The sequence below is a fragment of the Tenebrio molitor genome, chromosome 2 (genome assembly GCF_963966145.1).
Source record: "Tenebrio molitor chromosome 2, icTenMoli1.1, whole genome shotgun sequence".
Lineage (NCBI taxonomy): Eukaryota > Metazoa > Arthropoda > Insecta > Coleoptera > Tenebrionidae > Tenebrio > Tenebrio molitor.
Genome location: NC_091047.1, coordinates 18,687,039 through 18,710,976, shown reverse-complemented (window position 1 = coordinate 18,710,976; position 23,938 = coordinate 18,687,039). Strand labels below are relative to the sequence as shown.

The 23,938-nt window shown below is 33.1% G+C and overlaps 2 protein-coding genes across 8 annotated transcripts in view; one reads left to right on the top strand and one right to left on the bottom strand.

Moving 5' to 3' along the window:
- LOC138123007 (uncharacterized) overlaps positions 1 to 14,148 on the top strand; it is a 43,673-nt gene extending 29,525 nt beyond the window's left edge. For all 6 annotated transcript variants that reach the window (XM_069037487.1, XM_069037486.1, XM_069037484.1 and 3 more), the window contains exon 3: positions 13,239 to 14,148. In XM_069037487.1, coding sequence (XP_068893588.1) covers positions 13,239 to 13,834 — 596 coding nt within the window. In that variant the 3' untranslated portion in view covers positions 13,835 to 14,148. The remainder of the gene's footprint in view (positions 1 to 13,238) is intronic.
- Positions 14,079 to 22,832, bottom strand: LOC138123004 (1,5-anhydro-D-fructose reductase-like). Of its 2 annotated transcripts, none has more exons than XM_069037479.1 (6): positions 22,545 to 22,832; positions 17,937 to 18,078; positions 17,655 to 17,881; positions 16,927 to 17,174; positions 16,624 to 16,875; positions 14,079 to 14,196 (listed from the first exon to the last, which is right to left on the bottom strand). In XM_069037479.1, the coding sequence occupies exons 1-6, from the start codon at positions 22,722 to 22,724 to the stop codon at positions 14,160 to 14,162; spliced, it is 1,086 nt and encodes a 361-aa protein (XP_068893580.1). In that variant the 5' UTR covers positions 22,725 to 22,832; the 3' UTR covers positions 14,079 to 14,159. The 2 variants fall into 2 exon arrangements, with proteins under 2 accessions (XP_068893580.1, XP_068893581.1); XM_069037480.1 differs by lacking the exon at positions 14,079 to 14,196 and adding an exon at positions 16,068 to 16,572.
- Positions 22,833 to 23,938: the final 1,106 nt, after the last annotated feature.

Below are 23,938 nucleotides of genomic sequence, written 5' to 3'. Positions count from 1 at the left end.
AATAAACGTTTCATAGCATTATAAGAATTCCGCAACTTTTTGCTGAGATTGTTACTCCAGTTCATCCTTAACCTTATACTACAGCAATTTTAAGTTAGCCAATCACAACAGAAAGATTACAGATAAATCTACCGTGAGCTGTTGTTCCCTAGGAAACGCATGGATTGAATTCATATTTGTCGACGATGATTGGTTAAATTAAAATCGTTGTAACTTAAAAACAAAAGGTTTTAAACAATTCTTCTTGCAGAATCCATTTCAAAATAAATATTTACATTTGCAGTTATCGGGATGTACGCCAGTTCTGGGACTCCCTGTATACAGCGTGATCAACAATGACTGAGTCTGTTGGCCATGAAACAATTGAAAAGTATTGGTGTTTTTTGTCTCGTAATTGGCACTGACCGGATTTTTTAACTTGAGACGACATTAAAAACATTTTTGGTTATGCCGGTTATATTTATGCTATTACAAAAATGAACCTTTGATGGTAAATTTAAAATTTTCCAAATTTCATTGTTACCAACAGATTCAGTCATTCTTAATCACACTGTATTAAACTTGCTGGAATCTATGTGTGACAATCTTTTATCTGAATTTCCAGTGTTTTACGAGATGTACTCTACAGAATTATGTAGTCTTGACTGACTGTATGGTGTAACTGTCTTGAAATTATTATTTACGGTAATAATGAACGAGTTAACTGTTCCAAAGTACTTCAGAAAGGAAGTCTTGAAAAAGGAAAATGGAAAATCGTGCTGAAACTTGCTTACAAGAATTTAGAGGACGCTTTCCATCTTTCCAAACATCTCAATCCTGCAAAATGCTTTATTTATGCAAGGCACTTGTTCACGGTGTAGCTCTGTTTAGAAAAACCGGCAGCAAATCATCATATACGCAGAGCTGAGTGCATAGGTCTCTAAAATCTAAATGTTAATAATTAATTTGTAGATTGTGAATTTTATGGTTACAAACAATTAGAAAAAAAATCAAAGTTTGTTTCAGTTGTACAAATCTAAACTGAATTTCAAAGAAATGTGAAAAGAATTGTTGAAAGTCACGTCACTCCTGCTACAAGCACAAAGCCACTCGTCTCTTCATGTTATCGAAAACATTTTACAAGACTTGCGGCGTTATCTGATTACTTTCGGAAGTAAACCATGCTTATAACTCTTCCAAAGTATCCACTGGAGTTTTAAAAACGATATTTGTTAGATGTCCGAACAAAAAGAGTCTAATGGAGTAAGACATTTTTGGATTTGCGTCCGATCGATGTCTCACATCTTCGATAATATCATGGATGCGGTTAGGCTTCCTATCACAGACTTTCTTTCGCTGAATGCTGTCGGTTTCTCTAACTGGAACTACACTGTAAATAAATGCGTAAAAAGCATTTTCTTTATACCATACTGTTATTAGGATTTATCAGTACTCAATGCTTGATTGATATGATACCTATAACAGACTAGGCCGTTATTCAAAATTATCAGACCGAGGCCGTTATTTTTGCTACCGTTGCTACGGTTACGGCACAGATGACAACTAAATTTAATTTTTGAAGTAAAGAGAAATGTCAGTCTTACAAATAAATCATCGTTAAATGTTAAGTATTATTGGTATAAAGAAAACTATAAAACAACATACGGCCGATATGGATATAACAGACTCGGTTGATTATAAAATCTCGGCTCCGCCTCGATTTTACAATACCTCAACCATGTCTGTTATATAACCCATATCGGCCTAATACCGTTATATACTATTTCGAGGCAAACAAATTGTCAAAAATTTTTTTTTTTAATTCTTATTAGTTTTGTTTACTAAAAACAAAGGTATTTTTATGTTGAAAATTTAATTCTTCAACTAAGTATAGTGAAAATAATGTAAGAAGCCCCATCTCAAATTTGACAGTGGCGCTAATATTTCTGTACGTATAGTGAAAATTGTTTAATAAACAATTGTCAATGTCAAAATTACGTAAAAAACCACTCTGTACCACCCTAAAATGTGCGCATATGGACCAGCTGTACCAAATCATAGTTAAGGTTATGTTCACTTCACTTCCCGTACCTTTCTTCTGCGAATTCATTTTCAAAACAAATAGAATGAGAAATCAGCAGAAATCTTTTTCGAATTTGAAATAAACTCTCGCTCGTCAGGGCGCAGGCTCAGTTACATTAAAAAAATGTTGACACTCAGTGTGACTAACCGTATTATCATGAAAATCACTGTTTGGCTCATACCAACATGACAACGTTTTGACAATTGTATATTAAAAAATTTCCGTAATACATACACTCAAAACAAAAATTTTAATTTTATAATAAATTGTGTGGCTGTTTTTTTAGACATTAAATAATGTCTGTGTTGAACATATACATTTTTAAAGTTTCTTACCTGTTCGACATCCTGCAAAAATGAAATTTAGAGTTTGAATTGATTTGAATTGTTTATTAAATGAATGACAACGTCTTAAAGGTAGATTTATTCTTTTGAATATACTTTCAAAATTTTTGCTCATCACCATAGAAACATTCATTAGTTCGCATTTTTGCCGCGGGACTTCTTACATAATTTTTACTATAAATTAACTTTTTAATTATGCAAAGATTCTTTTGTTGTACTTATTATTAGATAATAAATATAAAACTAGAACAACGATTCGGGAATTAGGACAGATCTCAATTTATTAACTATTAACATAAAATACTTACAATGAAGAAACATATATAGCTGCTTTGACAAAACATTGATAGCGCCACAAAGCGATTTACGATTCCTGTAGGAAATACTAAAATAATTAAAAAAATAGGTTTTGGTCGAACATATTTAACTAACTAAATGTGGTAAATGTTACTGCCAGATGTGATCACCTTTCACCTTAACAATTATATTTATTCAGGTCGGTTTTTTTCATGACGAATTACAGGTACTCTGAAATTTATTTGATCATGCAGAATTATTATTCATTACAAGACGAATACAGTATCAAAGTGTTCAAAATATACTGTAATTTTAGTTCTGTATAAGTGAAACAGATGAATCATTACGGCATTTACTTATAAATATAATAATAATATCCTAGAATAAAAGCGGAAAAGTCACATACTGACTATGTTGTCAGGCATGTCGCTTTTATATACCTAGATTTTGAAATGGTTCACATATGCTATTTTTCATTTATTTTATGTTTTGTGCGTGTGCCAAAACTAATTCGCTTAAAACGTTATTACGCAAAAATACTGAAATTACGCACCCATTATCAACTTTGCTGGAGTAAATATAAATTATCTGTTTCCGAGTGCTGAAAAATATTACTCTGCCATCAAAACAGTGTTTCCCAATCTCGTTTCTATAACAGTAATATATGTACAATTATATGACAAGGGACAAAAGTCCATCTTTCCATCCCGAACCGAATTTCAATTGTAAAAGAACTTTGTGCAAAAAGACAGCAAAACAGGGCACACTAGATGTTTCTTCTCGGTCATAGCATGGGTGAATGTCAATGTGAAATTCAATATGTGTTAATGCAACGATTGTAACATAAATGTATTAGTATACTCGTACATAATAAAACACGAGTTTTATGAAACTTAATATTAAGACACGAGTCAGATTTGCAGCACGACTGTCGCAGGCAGGAATGCCTGTAAATTACGAGTGCTCTTGAGTTTTATAAAACGAGTTTTTTTATGTTATTTTTTCTAATTTGCATATTATACCTACATGTTTTTCACAAATAAAATCAATTTAGGAAATTTTGTGACAGTTGGTCACACATTTATTTCAAAGTTGACATTTAAAGTAAAATTTTATTTAAATTTGAATTCAGACTAAACATAATTGTCATTTTTCCCAAGTGAAATTGCAATTAAAGATGAACTATTCAGAAATGCCTCCGCCAGAAATACGGCAAATAGCAGAGAATTCCACAGTAAATTTGCTACCGGTAAAATCACAGAATAAATGCGAAACTGTTACTTCTAACTCACATTGATATTTGAGATTCCGTTCAATGTTTGTTACCAACTGAAAAAAGTTTCTAGATTTCGGATGTTTGAATAGTTTATTATAACGAATTCAAAATGAATGCGTCAACAGCTTTGTTTGCAAATTAGAAAAAATCATTCAAAAACCACTCGCCTTTTTAAACATTCTGAAAATAATAAAATCTGGTTTACAAAACCAATTTGGATGTTGAAAATTTCGAAAGAGTGAAAATATTCTCGTGTCAAAAATGGATTACTCCCTAGGATTTAGGGATATTCGTCACTAGGTTGCCATAAATTTGGTTAGGTTGGAGGCTATGTGGTTTCTGGTGACAAACAAAAGATATCCCAAAAATGTAAGACAGCAAATTAATTGTAACAGTTGCAAATGATTAATTTCTCGCTATGTGATAGATGATTTTTCGTTTCACAATCAATTTTGGTTACTGGCGGTATATTTATTTGGATTTAATCTCTCAATTCAAAGTAACCAACCTTAGGCATTCAAAACAACTTTTGAAAATTCTAGTTACACACAACATGAAAAACGTTATTTCCCTAAAAGTTCGAATTCTAGGGAGTAATCCATTTTTGACACGAGAGTAAATCGCTATTAATTCGAGTGACACTTTGGCAAGTGCAGCGCCATCTATTCACAAAGGGTACACTTGGGTACACGACAAATTAGACATAATCACGATATTCATAAGAAGACATAATGTTCGTTTCAAAAAATATTGTACAAACTTCGATGCGGGAAGACGCATTCGCGCGTCGCCCATGCCTCAACCAAAGAGTAAGGAATAGTTCCTTACTCTTTGCCTCAACTAAGGGAACGTTTATGTTGGAGCTGCGATGAGCGATAAAAGCGGCGATAAGAGCGAATCGCCATTTGAAAACCATGGCAGTTTGCTCTTGTCGCCGCTTTTATCGTTCATCGTAGCTCGAACATAAACGTACCCTTATTAAACGTACCCTTATGCGCTCATAACGCGAAAATGTTTTCTGGCACTCGGTTCGTAAATTGTTACTTTAACGCATTATGTCAAGGTAACAATCTCACTACATAAATTAAGTTAGTCGGTCTTGTCTTTACTTTCAAAGGGTCAGTGCTGCTTTAGCCCTCTTTACAGGAACATTTTTTGGAAATTACATTGATATATGAGTGAAAATCTACCTAATTAGTTAGTTCCTCATTTTTAAATAAGGTATTATTATTAAAAAAATGTGATTTTTCAAAAAATAATTACTACGAAGACATTTTATTTATTCAATTGTACCTAACAGTCCGTATTGCATAAACGACAGCCAGAAAAAATGAATTTGAGAAAATAAGGTTAGGAAATGTTTGTTGACTTTACGTCAAAAAATAAGTTGTACGGGTTGCAGTTACGTTGCGTATACGTATACAGGTGATTCTGAAATAAGTTTGGAAAAAAAATGTGGCGTATCAAAATCAAAAGGATGGAAATTACCTCATATCCTTTCCTTGTATTTTCGACGCCTATGAATAAGGAAAATTTGTCGGAATTTATTCACTTCATTAGCAACTATTGTTACATCAACTCCACAGGTGCAAGCACATGCTTTGTAAATGTTTCTATGGAAATGATCGAAAGGAGTAATGTCAGGTTTGTGACTGACGGGCACCTTTTACCTTTATTTTACCTTTGATTATAAAATGAAATGAAAAATTTGTTACACAGTCTAGGACTGGTTTACAAATCTATGAGGGGCATGATGACCAACTCAATAGACCGGGACCAATGGCTTAACGTGACTTCCGAATCACGAGACAGAATATAGCCTTCTTTTTTTTTTTTTTTCATTTTTTAATTTCGCCCTGGGTCGGAATCGAACCCGAGACCCTCGCGTCCCTGAGCCGAAACGGACTCCCTTAGGCTATATTCTGTAGTTGCTAAACTACCAGGATAAGCAATTAATCACCTTTAACTCAGCAGCGTAAGTACAATGCCGGACAAAAAATTTCGTCCACAACTGTCATTTCATTCACGTATGCTGTAAAGGAGCCTTTAGGAACGAATAACCGTGGAATAACCTCACTTCACATGTTGACACGTGTCAATCATATTGTGTCTTTGTGTTATGGTCTGGCACTAATGGTGCTTCTTGCTTCTTGGTATTCCTAGGGTTGCCGAAATTTATCTCTGGGACATACCATTCTGCGCAAAAGTTATTAGGTATTATCCCAACTTTACTGAATCTGATGGGTGACAGTAATACATACATTTCAAATTTTAATTTGCAAACGTCAATCATAATGACAATAAAGGTTAAACCACACGCAATTTTTGTGAAATTACCGGTATTTTTTTCCAAACTTATTTCATAATCACCCTGTATTTAAAATATTGGGTGTATTGAATTTTAAGTAGGTAACAAAATCAATTGTACTGAACTCTTCAAATGACGTAACTTTAGACGCAACAATTTAAGTCAATCGGAAATGAAAAGCTCTCTGTTTTTGTAAATATCTGTCGAAATCGCTACTTCAGAGGTTAAACCTTATTTGTCAAGTGTGTAGATACATGTGGATATTTCTCCGGTTCGACTTACGACGAAATGTCACATTACAGTAATAAATAATGGAATCTGTTCTGGAAATATGACGACACATTGACATATTCTAATCTATATACATTGTATAATGAATGAATAATCAAGTTTAGAATTATGTGGTGCTTCACCCGCGGTAGGAAATGATACACTTTCCTCTCTTGTCATACAAATAATTATTATTCTTGCTCTGCGTCATCATCATTAGAACATTTCCATCCCTCTTCTGCTCTTCTTTCCAAAAATTAAATTTTTACAGCGAAACTTGTGGCTTTCATTTTCTTTAACTTACACAGACTTTCAGATTCACTTAGATATTCATATTTTCTTAATTACATCGTTTTTATTCTATTCACAATTTAATTTTCATATACAGGGTCTCCCGGAACTGGCGGACCAAAATAATACGGTGAATTCATCATCTTCTGGGAATAATAGGAAAAATGTTCAAAAAAAATCTATCTTAAATAGTGATTAGGAAAGAAGCAATTTAAACTGACCAATGCTGTTGTTGATGTTAAGTTACCTATTAATTAGTTTTCCTGCTTTATTTGTAACTATGGATACATTTCAAATGATGCATATGCATTGTTGGGTATCCGCATTGTTTGTGCAATGACGGACGTTTTTAGGTTATAGTATTTTTCAGGTTATAGTATTTCTGCTAGGATGTTCCCTATTGGGAAAACGAACTGCGTACTCCTGAGGAGCAACTGTGGCACTCTCATCACACTGTCCATATAAGACAAGCATATCAAAATATTCTGAAGCGGTAAACAATACGCGTTTTTAATGACTTGTCAGAATTGTCAGAAATAATTTATTATGACATAATATTCAATTATAATGTCTTTGCAACAATCAAATTTGTTTCGATAGTTACCAATATAATTTTTTAAGGTAATTTTATATCTACACACGATTGGTCAATTAAAAACGTTCTTATTTTAAAATCCAATGAGGATGGATTTTTTTAAATATTTTTCCTATTATTGCCAGAAGATAATGATTTCACCGTGTTATTTTGGTCCGCCAGTTCTGGGAAACCCTGTATAATATACCAAGGGACAGATATATTGCCGGAAATTTTTTCGAGCAGTCCTCACACACGAGTGTTTGTTGCAAGAAAATTACACGAGGGCGCCAGCCCGAGGGTAATTTTGAGCGACCAACACGAGTATTGGACTGCAAGAAAAAATTTCTGGTGATATATATCTGTCCCGAGGTATATTCGGAAGAGAATCGCCCGAAAAAATTTTTCCCTAGGTCAATTATATTAAGCGGAAATTTTCCCTAGGGAAAATTTCCGCTTAATTAAATTGTGATTGGTTGCTATTCAAACAATTCGGAGTTGTGATTTGTCAATATAAATCATGTGACATTTGAGGGCGATTCTCATCAAAATAACAACGTAAGTTAAATGGAAAATTTATATCTTACTTATTTTTTTAACTAATCTTGATTCTGATATTTATTTCTTAACGGTACAAATTTGAACCGATTAATCTATCCTGCTGAGAATAAGATTAACAGATTTTAAAGTTCTTTTCACTTTTCCACAGAGTTACTTTATCTATTTAATAATGTTTTTGTAATGAGTTATTTCTTCATTAATTATATCAAGCAAAGTTGTTTGCATCAATATTTATTTTATTATTTTATATTAGTTTGACTGACAGACGAACGACTTTTGCAAGACACATCTGTTTTATGTATATTTGCCAATAAACGCCATAAGAGTTTATTATATAGTTTAAATTAAGTACATACAGGGTGTCCCAGAGTTGCGAAAAAGATCCATAACTTGTTTGTTATTAAAGATATCAACTTTTTCTTTATCTAGATGATAGCTACGCTTCTACTGAATATTCGGAAAATATTGCGGTATATATACAGAGTGTCCCAATATTATAAAAACACTAAAGTTATGTTTTTTTAAATGGAAACTACCCAGTTTGATTTTATTTTTGAACTCGATGCTAAATTATGAATCAAATTTATACAGGTCGTTTTTACTTATCTGCCATCGTTTTTAATCAGTGGTGCTTTAATTGTTAAACACTGTTTTGTTGGTTGATTCATCTTTATGGAGTGACCATATTGTGTGATTATCTTTTGTTAGGCCTACTAGATTTTTGTATTGTCTTTTTAACGGAAAAATTGCACCAAATTTAGCGATTTTAGGATAGCACCCTAGATTTTCAGATTCGACTATACAAACCTTATATTGTTCAAACGCTTGTCAAAAAAGCTTTCGACCAGTGAAATAATAATAATAATAATAATAATACGGGGTGCCATTTGAAAAAAATGAGTTTTTGATATTTTTAATTCGTTATGTTTAAAAAATCGCAGTAGACATATGCGACTAAGCAGGTTGTTGAGTAAACACTCAGCAGATGCAGCAAACATTCAGAAATCAAACAGCGTCAATCATTTTAATTTATGTGCAATGATTTGGAAGGTACGAATTTTCGAAGGGACCCCTGAAATTCGAAATTCTGGTAAAAAAAGCACCACTGATTAAAAACGATGGCAGATAAGTAAAAACGACCTATATAAATTTGATTCATAATTTAGCATCGAGTTCAAAAATAAAATCAAACTGGGTAGTTTCCATTTAAAAAAACATAACTTTAGTGTTTTTATAATATTGGGACACTCTGTATATATACCGCAATATTTTCCGAATATGTAGTAGAAGCGTAGCTATCATCTAGAAAAAAGAAAAAGTTGATATCTTTAATAACAAACAAGTTCTGGAGCTTTTTCGCAACTCTGGGACACCTGTATGTCGTAATAAACCAAATTTTACAAAATTGTTTATTTTGATTTCTGCTTATTATTATTTGAAAAAACATTACACCTCTACACACTTTTTGACCAGCTCTAGCCCAGCCTAATGTCTTTTGCACTCTTCTACAAAAAAATTATTGTTTACTAAAAGCAATTAATTGTGAGGAAGTTGAAAGTGGGAACCAACTACTCTTTCTGTGTGTACGTACATTGCCAACAAAAAGTTGTTTTTTTAAATTCTTGGCATTCTGTTAAGACACTTGCTTTAATTTTAGCTTTAGCAATGTTTCCATTTGTACACATAGGTGAAGTATAGATAGAGAGAAAGAAAGATGTTTTTAGAAATTTTCTAGAAAATCATCATTCTCTCATCACCTGTTTACACGCTCGTGAGAAAAAATGAAAAAAGAACGAGTAAATTTTAATGTGGCACATGATTTACTTAATTAAACCGGATTTATTAAAAATAAGGAGCCCCCAGAGATCCGAACGTGTAAACTGTAAAATTACAAGAAACAACGCACAAGCGTAAATAAGTTCATTTTTATGAACCGGACAGGTAACAACACCCTTTTAAACTTACTCAAATTTTTTTTTCAAATATTTTGACACCGTTTTAAAATAACGTGTTTTATAACATGTTCGTGGAGAATCTCCAGGCACTGATTTAAATATACCTTACCATTAGATAACAAACGTTGTTCTTAATAACAATATTTTTATCTTTCTATTTTTTTTCTTCTATTCGAAAATATCAGATCGACTCTTCGTTTTCAGTGAAACCTACTTGTATTTAAGCTTGTGTATTTCTCAATACTATTTAATTTTTTTCTTAACGCATAAATTATAGCGGCAAACATGAATACATTTGCTTCACCATAATTTTGTTTATTAAGTAGCATTTGCTAAACACAAAAAAAATCACGTAAAATACCCAAAAATGGTAAAGCGGAAGTTGTCATCAAACGAAAATGACTATGCCTACCTATGGTATGGTATTGTATAAAATTTTCAGAGCTTTTTTTATTTTAGAACTTATACAAATCTTATGGCACTCAGAGTTAAATGAAAGGTTCAAAATTTTAAAAGCGAACTATGGTGATTTTATAAATGCGGAAGAATAATTTTATTTGAACGTTTTCTTTATTGACTATTAACTTACTATATTTCTTAATCGCTTAAAAGTGTTTAAAATCAAAACATAACCTAAATTTATTTTGTTAGGTATAGTTTGACCAGCGAGAGATTGGTTGACATAAATTTTACACAGAGAAAGTACTACCAAGGGTAAATTATTTATTTTTTATTATACCTGCATCAGAATCGCCGTTTTAAGCACGCCTGAGCGTGCGAAAACAGGCGATTCAAGCACGCCGAGCTTTAAAGGTTGCTTAGGTAACAACAAATTCACCTACATTTTGAATAATGATAAATAGACATTGATACACGATCTATGATAGCAACGAAACAACAACAATTGACCATTTCTATATCAACGATTAATGACACAGATTACCTCAGAAAAGGTAATTCAATTTACTTTTTTTGCTATGATTTTCAGATTGTAGTGCAGGTATAATAAAAAAGAGCGTATGATACACGTTTATAAGGGCCTTTAAAGCACTTGCGACGTTAAAAGCACTCCGCTACGCGTCGTGCTCTTAAACTCGTCGCGCGTGCTTTAAAGGCTTCCTTATAAACTTGTATCATAATATACTATATTTACCTTCAAGCAGTAACATTTTTTGTCCTAAAATGTTCTAATTTATATATTCTATAGTATTGCCGTTATAACTTTTTATCTGCTCCGCCCACTAAAATTGACTAATCAGAATCAAAGCCAGATTCAATCTGTATAATTTTTCATCACAATTGCCACGTAAAAAAGTTAAGGTTAGAATTTTGCTGTCAAGTCCACAATTATTGTTTTAGTTTCTAAAAAATAAAATGTCATTAAGACAATTCGAATGTCAGAAATTTTTACTGTGTAAATCAGATCGTCTTAACGACCTATTTGATTGGTAACTAAGAAAATGAAATGGGCGAGGCAGATAAAAAGTTACGTTGTCCTTAGTATAGTGCATTTTGTAGTGTTGGGCTACAAGTCTACAACGGACGGAGTATACTAGATTTGAGACAAGTATAGGTATTTTTTTTATACACTACAGAGAAAATTATACAGGGTGAGCAACAATAACTGTTTCAGTTGTCAAAAAAAAAAAAAATTTCAAAATTGTACGTATTTCGGTTTGTTTTATTGACATTATTGACAGCTGGTATACATTTCAAATTTAAACGTCTTGGTTTTTGTAATCTTTTATTAATAAAATGGTTTTCTCGTTGGAACATGACATAAAAGTCACCAAAAATCACCAGAATTTATTGCCAACTCAATCAGTACTTGTTGCTCACACGGTATAATCTAGTACAGTCAAAACAAACATTTTACTCAAAATTTCATTTTGTTTTGTTTAATATATTTCAACGTCACTCTTTATTACATCAACAATGCAAGTTTTTTGGATATACATATTCAGTTTTTCATAGAATATTCTTAAAATTCAGTCTAACAAATATTTTTGCAAACATGCTTGTTATGAAGTTACAAAGTAATTTATTGTATAAATTTATCACGTTTATCATCACTACATATTTTTTTAGAATTCGCGGAAGGTAAGAGTGTATTAACTGATTTAAAAAGATAATTTGAAGAAAGGACTTGTTGCCTTTTTTGCTACTTTCTATGTCACATACTTTCTCGATTTTAATAAAAATCTTTGTTCTAGTTTCTTGAGGTTTTGATCGATTAAGGGCCAACTTACAGAAACGAAATTAAATGAATTATAATCAAATACGAGATTAACTGAACACGTGATCAGATTGAACCAATCGAAGTCGCGCATTAAAATTTAATTCGAACTGAATATGTATTTAAAAATCTCTTCTATAAACTGGCCCTTAGTTTAGTAATTTAGTTATTTATCAACTCGTTGATTTTTGTAACGAAAAAGCGACAAGAAATGTCTTGGCAGTGAAGAAACAAAGCGAAATTCGAGACAGCGAATGTTTAGACTTTATATTTTTAAGTGAACTTTTATAAAGCAGGAAAAGTCAAAATGTCCACCATATTTTGTTGTAAATTTAGGAACTGAGGGTAATATTTTATCAAAACAATTGAACATATTTTTAAGTTGTACAAAAATATCTTGATGCCGCCCACCGAACGATTTAAATACCTACACCTCTGAACAACGTATATTTTTAAGCATAACGTTAAAACATAAACTCTGGTACATTACGTTGGATAAATGAGTATTTATTGTAAATTTCAGTATATACTAGAAGATATGGGCACAGGGATGAATTAACTTATGTTATTTCTGAATCAAGCAAAAAGAAGCAGGTAAAAAGAGCAAACGATGTTGTAAATGCATCCACCAGTTAACTAACTAACTGAAAGTTGTGTGTTCGGAACGACTAATATTTTGTACTAATTTATTTCATGGTTTGTTTTGATTCGTCGGATTTTCGACGTGCTTTTTGTAGATCAAATATTTTTTGCGCTGTGTAAACTTTAACCAATTAACTCTGAAATGTTTGCTTGTTTTATCGTTATTACGACAAAAATCGAATCAGATTAGCGAACCTATCTGTCAGCAGATCGTATACCTGTTTATAAATAACCACCGACATTATTTATTAGAGATGGATTTATTAGCGAGACGTAAATCGTCGCTTAATCTTGACTTGCGAAAACATTCAATTTGTGTCACTTCATAAACCCGTCACTACTTTTGCAACTAATGCGGCAGTGCAGTCGACAATTTTCGCAGGAAAATCTCGACACACGTTTCAGCGAGTCTTTGCTTGCAGCTAGCACAGCAGGGGGAGAATCAGCAACGCCCACAATAATCCTTCTGCCTTATGGGCGAATGCTGGTCGTCGACAGAGCGGTCTTCGCCCAACTGCAAGCGGACCACACCGGCATCGACTTCATGGAGCTCAGCGCGAACCTGATCCGGGCCCAGAGGTACCAGACCGGGAGCACACCCAGCATCTTGGACTCCGAAACGACGAGCAAAGGGCTCTCTCCGACTTCCCTCGGCTTCTCGCCGCCCGCTTACGAAGACATCTTCGGCGACAAGAATTCGGATCTTCCACCGTCTTACAGTGAAGTTAGTTTAATGTTCAGGACTCACAGGAGGATGCTCGCCGAAGCCGAGAACATCGAGATGTGCAACATGGATGGAGGCAACGGACGCGGCCCCGACGATAATCTCAGTGATACAGTTGTTAACAACGAAAACAATTTAAACAAAGAACTAGACGACCAGATCCCACGTGATGATAACAGTGTTCATATTGCCATAGGAGAATGTGATCCGGATGCGTCACGACCAAATCGGGTCATTTCGACCAACGATTTATCCAATACTAACGATTGTTCTGTCAAAGAGAGTAGCATATAAGAGACACCCTTGTTAATTGTTACACATACTGTTGTTCGTTTCGAGGCGCTTTTTGCTCTTACTTGTTGGAAAGTGTCTCATGAATTGTTCTTTTCTAGCAATTTTATATTGCGGCTCCCATTTTTAAGACCGCAACGCTTCAATTTTTAAAGTGGTTTCTTACTAAATTTGCATATCATAGTTGCGAAAAGTCAATTAGATGCATCAAAACAATAAACTCTAGTTTAAATTATAAACACCAAACTACAACGAAACTATTTCGTGTATTGTCTGTACGTCATATCCTTAATATATCAATAAATTTTTTACAAAAATCCTGACGTCTCTATTGCCTAAACGGAAACTCTGGGTGGTTTTCGATCCTGAAACAGACAATAATATAGTCCAGTCGTCGGGGAGGTTTAAAGCAGTCTACTGTACAAAGTGTGGCGGAGAAACAACGTTTAGTAATTTTGTAAATTTAAATCCAAAAAAGAGGTTTTTCTTAATAGCACATTTATAGAATTCGTGCTTCCATAAAGACTGTGCAGACCACTCTTGTGGCTTATTAAATTTTGAATAAAGTATCTTCTATAAACATTTCTGCTGATGTGTTTACGACGTGAAGGGTAAATTCGCCTTTAATCAAGGCACAACAACATGTTTGAATCTAAATAGAGTCACTTTTACGATAGTAGGCGTGAAATGAAAATGGCTTAAAAATTAAACAAAAGTTATAACGGTTAAAAGTTAAATGACAAAATTAATTTTTTAAGAATCTGCTAATTAGCGATTCAAAATCAAAGAAATTCCTTTTCGAAAGGATTTCCCTTGCCACATTCAATGTGGAAACGCTGCAAGCATTGGGGGACTTTTCCAGATTTCGCATTATGATCGATAATTTTTAGTAGAACAAAAATATTATGTACATACTTCATGCATTACCTAATAGATTAATTCAAATTAATAAAATTTAAATATAATTGAGATTGAAAAAAGTCCGTCAAATAATCCACATGGTATGATACATCGACTTTGAGTTTACTTTAGAATTTTTTATATCAATTATTATCTTAAACAAAGATAAATCTGTCAAAGAAAATTAACACGTTAAACGCTAAAAAAAGAAAATTGATTTAAAAACTTACAAAAAAAAAAACTCTTAGCAAGATCAAATCGTTACAAAATTATATTTTTCTAATTTTGACATATAAAGTGACACTTTTCAAAATTAATTGACGTTGGGAAACGACACACTTTTCGTAACTGGTTACGAAAAGTAAAATCTTTCCTAACTGGTTGGGAAAAATTTATTGTATCATCAATTTGACACTGTCATATTTTTTGTTTTTAAGCAAAATAACCGTGCCTACTTACCTACTTGATATTCTAACACAATAATAATTTATTATTTTAACGTTTAACGTTTGAAGAAACTTTTTTTTGTCAAAATTAGAAAAAATCTCGTATGTAACACGTTAGGAAATGCAATTTTGTGTAACTCGTGTGATTTTGCGGGATCTCGCTGCGCTCGTCCCGCAAATATTCCACTCGTTACACAAAATAACGCATTTCCTAACTGGTTACATAAATAGCTATTTCCAAATGGAGAATTTTATAACAATAGAAAGCAAAAGTGTATCCTTAATTATCTTTTCTTATAAAAATATACTGCGTCGCTGAAAGAATGGATAAATTTTAATATTTTGAAAGTTCTACACTGTTGTTCCTTTTTGAGATCCAATGCTAACTTGAGTTTTTTTAAATAACACTACGGGTTAAATGTAGCGTTTCTGAAAAGCACGTTTTTTTAATTACTATGTGTAAATTTATACCTAGGTACTTTATCAAAAGTCACAAAAAAATATATCGAGCAAATTCAACAATTCAAAATTTGTTAGCTTTTAAGTTCTTTGTGAAATTGACACGCTTAAATGAAAGTTAGCTAGAAATTCTAAAGATAAAAGATGAAATGAAGGATTTTTTATTTTACAGCAGATGTTCAAAGTGCTCTTAACTTGAGACGGTTGCTCTGCAGACAGGTTTTTAATCTGAATGATTTTCATTGAAATGATCTACACTTCAGCATAGCTTCGTCTTCTAGGTATTGGCCATATCCGAACATCATAAAAACTTCTACGAGCTCGGTATTACTTAAACGTGGCATTTTTACAATAATTAAAGCTGATCCATTATAGACCTGAATTCTCAAAGTGGCGTTAGGTTTGTACTAGTGATAAAGTTACTAGCCAGCTAAATCAAATGTCATTTATGTTTACTATTTTAAAGGTTTCCAATGATAAAAAATATGGTAAGTTATGGTAAGAAGCTCTTTCAAAATGTACACCAAATACGTGGCGAAATAGCTTGGAACACTACGAAAGATTGGATGAGGTACATGGGAAATACGTCTACTGAAAACATCCCTCCAATAATCACGTCGTTAGCTCAATCTGAGTCAGAATCTAATGACGCATTATCTGATTCTCTTTCTCCTTTCGTTTTTCATCTTTGCAATAGTTTTCGTAAATAACAATTGCGCACGGTCCTCTTGGATGTCTAATTATTATTGATAACTTCTTGGGTTGGTAGTGTAAAATATTAACAAATTATTATTAAAGGTTTCGTAACCTCAGACTCACATTTTGACACAAATGAAAACAAGTTCCTCCCGACTCGCCCTGTCGAGATTTCAGTCTACAAAATCACCAAATATCTCACTTCTACGCTACACTTTCTGGAGCAATATTACCTAGCAACTAGACTAGACTAATAAAGTTACAATCGACAAGGTTCCACCTTTAACGTACCCTTTAAAAACGTTGAAATTAAGAATCCGGATTCCTTGATCCAAACCATTCAACTGTTCCATATCCTGTTCGTCCAGTTGGAAGTTAAAAATGTCAATATTCTGACGAAGTCTCTTCGGATTTGTGCTTTTCGGAATAACAACAATTTCCTTCTGAATCGCGTGTCTGAGGACAATTTGGGCCTCACTTTTCTTGTGTTTGGCTGCAATTGTACGAACCACAGGATTGTTTAAAATGTCCGGCAAGTCAATTCTAAAAAGTAAAGTAAGAAGTGCATCGTCGAGTGAACGTCAATTCTAGTACTTTGTTCCAAACTGCGCCATGAATTTGGCCAATCCAGGTGAACCTAGTGGCGAATAGGCCGTCACGACAATTTTATTCTTTTTGCAAAATTCTACCAAATCCTTTTGTTGCAAGTAAGCGTGCAATTCAATCTGAAGGTTGGACGGAGGAATTCTGGCATTTTGCAGAATTCTGTCGATCTGCTTTTGATTGAAATTTGAAATTCCAATCGATTTGGTTAAACCTGCGTCTACCTGAGCTTCCATTGCCTGAGGAGAAAGCAATCAGACATTTTCTAAGGTAATTACCACAAGAGATTATGCAAAAATATTTTAATTGTTTGTTACAGCAATTGTGCAAAGTTGCACGCAAGGTTAGCCGTGGCAGTGATCAGAAAATTTCAAGGACCCTTTTAACAGCAAGCGCAAACTGAACTGTTGGCTGTCATGCAACGTAAATTTGGTTTAATGTCAAGTTTTTGCACAATAAACCGCATTTACTGCCGCTCACAAAACCACATTTTATTTAACGAAGATGCTAATTTCCGGTTGTTAAGTGTGAAGACAAAGATGATATTTCATCTTGATTCGATCACAATGCAGATGTTGTCACATCCAAAAATAGGAGATAGATCGACCGTGAATTATACTGCTAGTGTTAAAAAAGTCTAAGAAAAAATAGCCTTGTCTAAAATAGGGCGGCAAGTAATTGTCTAATAAACCAACTGATTGTTCTGCGTAAACAAATACCTTCCAAAGAGCCACATGATCGGTGGTGGTGTCCATGTTGATGAGTCCCTCGGGTGTAACGGGATGTAGGTCGCCCTCGATATCCTTGAATCCGAACGGGACATGGACGAGATATAAATCCACATAATCAACTTGGAGAAATTCCAGAGATCTTTTTATGTATTTTTGGACGGACTCCGGACGATTGCCACCGGGAGGCAGTTTAGTGACCAGGAAGATGTCTCCCCCTGCGAATGTTTCTCAGTTGAATTATCACTTCGTGCAGTAATAGCATTGGTTTACTGTTAAGTTTGCCGGAGGAAAACCACCGGCTTAGAACTTTTCCGATAACTTTTTCATTTTCATAAACGTGAGCTGTGTCGATATGTCGATAGCCCGCCTCCAAAGCCGCCTCGACTGCTTGCTCCAGTTCCTCATCCTTCGCCTAAAAATAACGCCAAATAAATATTTATCCATTCAATTGTATTTGGTTGGGGATTTGTTGAAAAAATTCAAACGCGACATTATTAAACTAGGAAGAAACAAAGGCAAACGAAAATAAAGTTAGTCAATAGTGCTCCTAAATTTTCATACAGTACAATACAGACAATAAGAATTAAGTATTTTTCCAAAATCTAAACTGGCTTGAATTTATTGATATTCTATAAAAAGTGTTACAAAATTTCATTGTCATAAAAATAAAATTTATTGCTTTAACCACGTTTAAATGTCAAAATGATCTAAAATTATGCATTTTATTAAAATTTATTGTAACATGTAAGTGTAAATTTTCCTATATTTTATAGTTTTTACACAGGAACAACCAAATTGAAAAATATACTTGTTTATATTTGATGACAGAAACTGAAATATAAAATAATTTTGTTGTTAAACAACTATATTAATCTTTAGATAAATTGCAAATGTATAAATTCAGTACTTGATAAAAAGTAATGTTGACAGGGTTACATTCTAGTACTATGGCTGGCAACCTTGATCTGTGTTCGCACGGATATTATACTAATTTTTATATGTTTGAGGTTTACTGTAATTACATTTACATAATTTAATTAGGCATTGTTGCGTTTTATGTACAAATTTTTCCGATTTCATGCTCACTCGATTTCATTTGACGTTTGTGATACCTAGTTAAGATTTTGACAGATTTCTCCCCAAAACACAACTTACACTACTGACTTTTGTAAAGTCGACACTAGCGAATGGACTGATATTTTAATGACTCCATGTAGGTACCTACATCTACAATCGTTGACCAAAATAAAATAGGACAAAGTGTTACCTTAGACAGTTTCACAATTCAATGATTTGTGTAGTGTAATTGGGACGTATGTGTCTCAGATTACAACTCGATTTAACTTGACAATTGATTTACAAAAAGTTAGGTTGTGTTTTTAGCACTGTATTTTTATTTATGTTTAATTCGGCAGCAATTGCACGTATCCCTTAATCTTGTGGTAATTACCGCTTTCTGTTCTGGCGTTAAGTTCGGCATTATAATAATTATCTGATACTGATTAAGTGATTAATATCGTCAAATGACACATCAGATTTTTTTATTTTTAACACTTTTGTTTCCTAAGAGATAGATTTTGCAAAAATATCGAATTACAGAATCGAAATTTACTTTGTCCCATTTTATTTTGGTCAACGACTGTACATATTTATTTATGGAAGAGACGTTTCTAACAGGTGTGAATTTATGAATTAATAAATCATTTCATATTTGGTTCCTTATTTACTTTAATATCAGAAAACATAATTATTGTTTTAACAAAAACATTTGTTAGAAGTCCCACTCATACATTTTGTTGACGTGACGTTAAAAAAGAAATTGAAGCAATAGTGATAACTGATAAACAACTAGACCCTTGAAGTAATCCTACGGCGAGACGAAACAACCGAAAAAAAAAATATGTACGATAGTCCAAAAGCGGTGTAAAAAAAAAATTAACAAACAACAAAAAAGTACGGTAAATAAAAAACAAAGAAATTAATCAGAAAAAAAAATAAGATGTGAGTGAATATATGTATGATGAATATTGAAATTGCAAATGGAAAAGGGAACAAAGTTGTAGAGGTACTACATACCGGGTGTAGAATTGGTTTACGAGACATAGGATTTTACATGTAAAAATAAGGAGATCCAATTATTGGCTCCCCTAATAATTTTATAGCAAAATGGTTAAAATGAAAGTTAGAGAGAATTAAAAGTATTGTCTAATTCCACTCTTTGTTTTTTCTAACATCTTGTGGTACTGAAAGAAAAGCAAGAAAGAAGTGAAGACAAAAATAGTAAAAAGCAGTACTAGCAATGAAATTTGACTTCTAAAATTATTTGTCGGGTGGTTTCACTATTACATTTTACATCCGACGATATAAAGTTGTGTTACCACTACCATATTATTTGATTATGATTTTAACAAATACAAAAATTCGGAAATGTTGCACGAAATTCTTCTATGCATGACCGTAAGAAATACGCGTAATACGACCTAGAGTGGTATATGTATAAGAGAAAGTAGGCTCGATCCTGGTTCCTAGGGGAGTTTTTGAGAGTTAAATTTCCATTGGCAGCCTAGTTGCCACTGACTTTGTGAAGTAAATGGAAGCAAATCTAAAGAGTTAACATAATATTTAGAATTTGTTTTTCACTCTAGAAACATTTTGATAATTAACAATTTTATTTAAACACAAATAGTGCCAATTTTGATAATAAAAGTGCAGCCAATTATTATCAATCAAAAAACGCCCCTAGGAACCAGGATGGAGCCAACTATATTTAATATACTAAGTTTAATACGACCATTTTCCATTTTTCAACTTTATACCATTTCGAATATAACTGAACATTTTGTAAAAGGATAAAAGTGTTCGTCTCATTGTACCACCTACTATAAGTTGTAACAACACTCCTTGAAGATTTTTCTAATCAAAAGAATATTAATTTACGAGTATATTAATTAATATTGGAATTACGTCGATGTTCAACAAGCATGAGCATCTATGTTATTTAATTCTATACCTTTAATTATTTCAACACCTCTGCCGCTTGTAGGTTTTTAAATGGCTGCGATTTATATAGATACATGCAGGGTGTCTCAAAAATGGCGCCCAATCTCTTAAGTGGTTAAGATATTTGAAGAGTAGAGTTAAATTTCGTTGTCATTTTTTTCCTTTGGCTAGTTCCCAAGTTATACAGACTTTAGAGTAAGCAAATGTGGCAACATCGGGTGGTATGCACAATCAACTAAACCAATTCTCCTTTGAGGTCAGTGTTGCAGCTGTTATTTTAGCGTATTTTGGTAGGTCATTACTCTAAAAAGAAGGACTTCCGTGTTGTTCCACTACTCAAAGAGGTCTTGGAAAAATTAAAACAGTAAAGAAATCTATAATTCACCTGTAAAATTTGTTAATAAAGGAGATACATCTCTTCGAAATCAGCATATTTAAGAGCACGTTTTACAAAATCTATTGTTCCGATCAAACTTTTGTATTGAGATTTACCTTACCAGACCTCTATTCTTTAAGACCCTTAGGAGATTGGGCGCCATTTTTGAGACACCTGTATATTACGTATAGATTAGCCGCTTCATCTCGACTTGTACTAGAACATAAATGTAACATTTTGTCATTTCTCACTTGTCAGTTGCAGTTTCCATTGTTTATCATTTTTCAAAATGTCAATGTTCAGAATGAGTTAAGTTAACAAAAGAGTCTTGTGCAAGACTACCCACCCGGTGCAGGACATTCCTTTTATTTACACCTAAATATAATTTTTACTAGTGTAAGTACAGCAGAATTGAAAGGTGGTAAATTTCCACAGCATACTAAGATATGAGAAACATTTATAAACTGTATACGTAATTAAAAATAAATTCCTAAAATAAATGAGGAAATGTATAGTAGGTATATGAAAGGGAATAAAATTTATAAGATTCTGTAAACATTTTCATTGCCACTTTTTATTTTTTATTTCGTATGATCAAAAAGTCTTTGGATCGCGATAGCAATGAAATGTAAAAACCATTCTACAGAATTATTTACTTCTACTGCCCGTAGTTTTTATTGTACTTCAAAATAGCGCTAATCTGTCACGGAACTCATTTAAACATAAACAAGGCGAATAAACCCAATTACCATTTTTACCACGATTTCCATTACTGTAGTATGATTTAATAATAAAAATGCTATGTTCTCGTTGAAACATTTTGAATTATAACCTGCTAACTTGAAAGTTGTCAAGTAAATGTCAAAAATAATTGAAATAAATAATTTCATAGATAGCTTGTTAATTCCATGGCAACCCTCATCCCAAGACTTTTTGATCATACGATATAACGGGTGACTATTAAAATTTTCACTTGGAGTTGGCTTTGAACGAGTTTTTATTTTTTCTGTTACTTTAGACACACGCAAGAACGAACGACAAATGTCAGTCAGTACAATTGAAACATAACCAAATTAAGAGAAAAAACATTTATTGAAATGTCAGACTTGTCAGTGTCTAAGGTGCAACGGAAAATAAAGAATGATCCATAGCCAACCCTAAGTGAAAATTTTAATAGTCACCCGTTATAATTTCTTATGCATGTAGGTAAACTTGTTATTGTCATTATATTACAATAAATAAATGCGCATTTTGTGACCTTCACTCTATGCAACACTGTAGTAACAATCTCCACAAAACTTTATTGTTTCGTTTTTAATGCCTGAGAATTAAAAACTCAAATATTGTGGAACCTATCTTTATTTGCGAATATACATATGTATTTACAGTGGGTTCAACAAACTTTACAATTAATAGAGAAATATTTTACGTATGTACATATAAGGAAAAACAAAATAAAGATTTATTCAAACTTCTAAACATAAAACATGAATGTAACTCACCTGCCAGGTACCATAACCCAACATCGGCATCTTCAAACCTCCAGTCAAATCAATTGTGGGAACGCTCATTTTTGTAAAGTTACGGTTCAACCGGGGGATAACTGAAGAAGAAATAATTCCCGGTGTAAGAAAACGTTTGCACTTGTGCACACAATTAACAAGTTTCGCTGCTTGTTGCATGTGATACTATCAAAATAATTTCGAATGAGCGAATAATATTCAATCGGTTGGAACACACGTCCTACTACAAAGATAGGAACATCCGACTACACCGCAGGAAAGCTTCGGCGGTTTGTATATAGTCATTCAGTTAATGACCTTGCTACAAGTAAGTGGTCTCTGAAAACCAACGGAATTGTATTATTATTTAATTACCTACGCTGTGCCTCAAGGTTTGAGGTAACAATCGATAGGCAATCGATTTTTGTTAATGATGCTGTACGTAAAAGTGGTAAACAGTTTGGCCAGGCAGATGTTGGCGGTAAATAAGAAATGCAATTGACAACTTATTTGCCGGTTTTGAAGAGGACAGTTGCAAACCGCTAAAAAGAAACGAGTGGATGGACCCGCCACTCGGTTTTATCTGATTGAACATCACATTTGAACCATACAGTGGCACCCAACACACACAAGAACTTTTCACATCGAAATAAAAAAATAATATGATGAATGTGGCGAGGTTTATTTATTTTTAAGTTTTGGTGTTATAGAAGGTAATCTGGTTATGTGGTTTACAAGATTATCAACTAAACATAAAAAAGATGTGGTGTTGTAACTATTAATAAAAGTAAAAGCACCCCTATAGTAATACTGTGATTGTTGATGTTGAGGACTGCTGAACGACTTATCGGGAAGTGCATACTAATAACCAACAGAAGTGGAAAAGTAGATGAGGATCAGATAACTGCTTTGGTAGAGATGTTTTGGTGATAAGACGGACAGGGGATGTTTTTAAACACCAATGGGCAAACAACCGAAACAGTTTATTGTTGCATTGTAACTCGATAATAGGTAGGTAAAAACGCCACTTCAGCTTTATTATTTTGGGTTTACTCATGTGTGACTAACTAGAAAATACGAGAAAGATTGTCGTTAATGATGTATTATTGTGGGGAAATGAAGAAATGAAGATATACATTCCATGTTTTTATTGTTTTATTTATCAGTATAGAAACTCGTAGCATTGTCTAAGTAGTACTTAGACAATGCTCGTAGGTAGCAAATGTTATACAGATTACAGACTGATTCACATAACTTTCCGATCCTAACGAAATTTAAATGCAGCCAGAAATACGTTAATCAATTATAACTTGATTCCTTTATTTACTATGAAATCTGGACACTCCTGGCATTGTTGACAATCACTTGACAAAAATATTGTCGATTACTGCCAT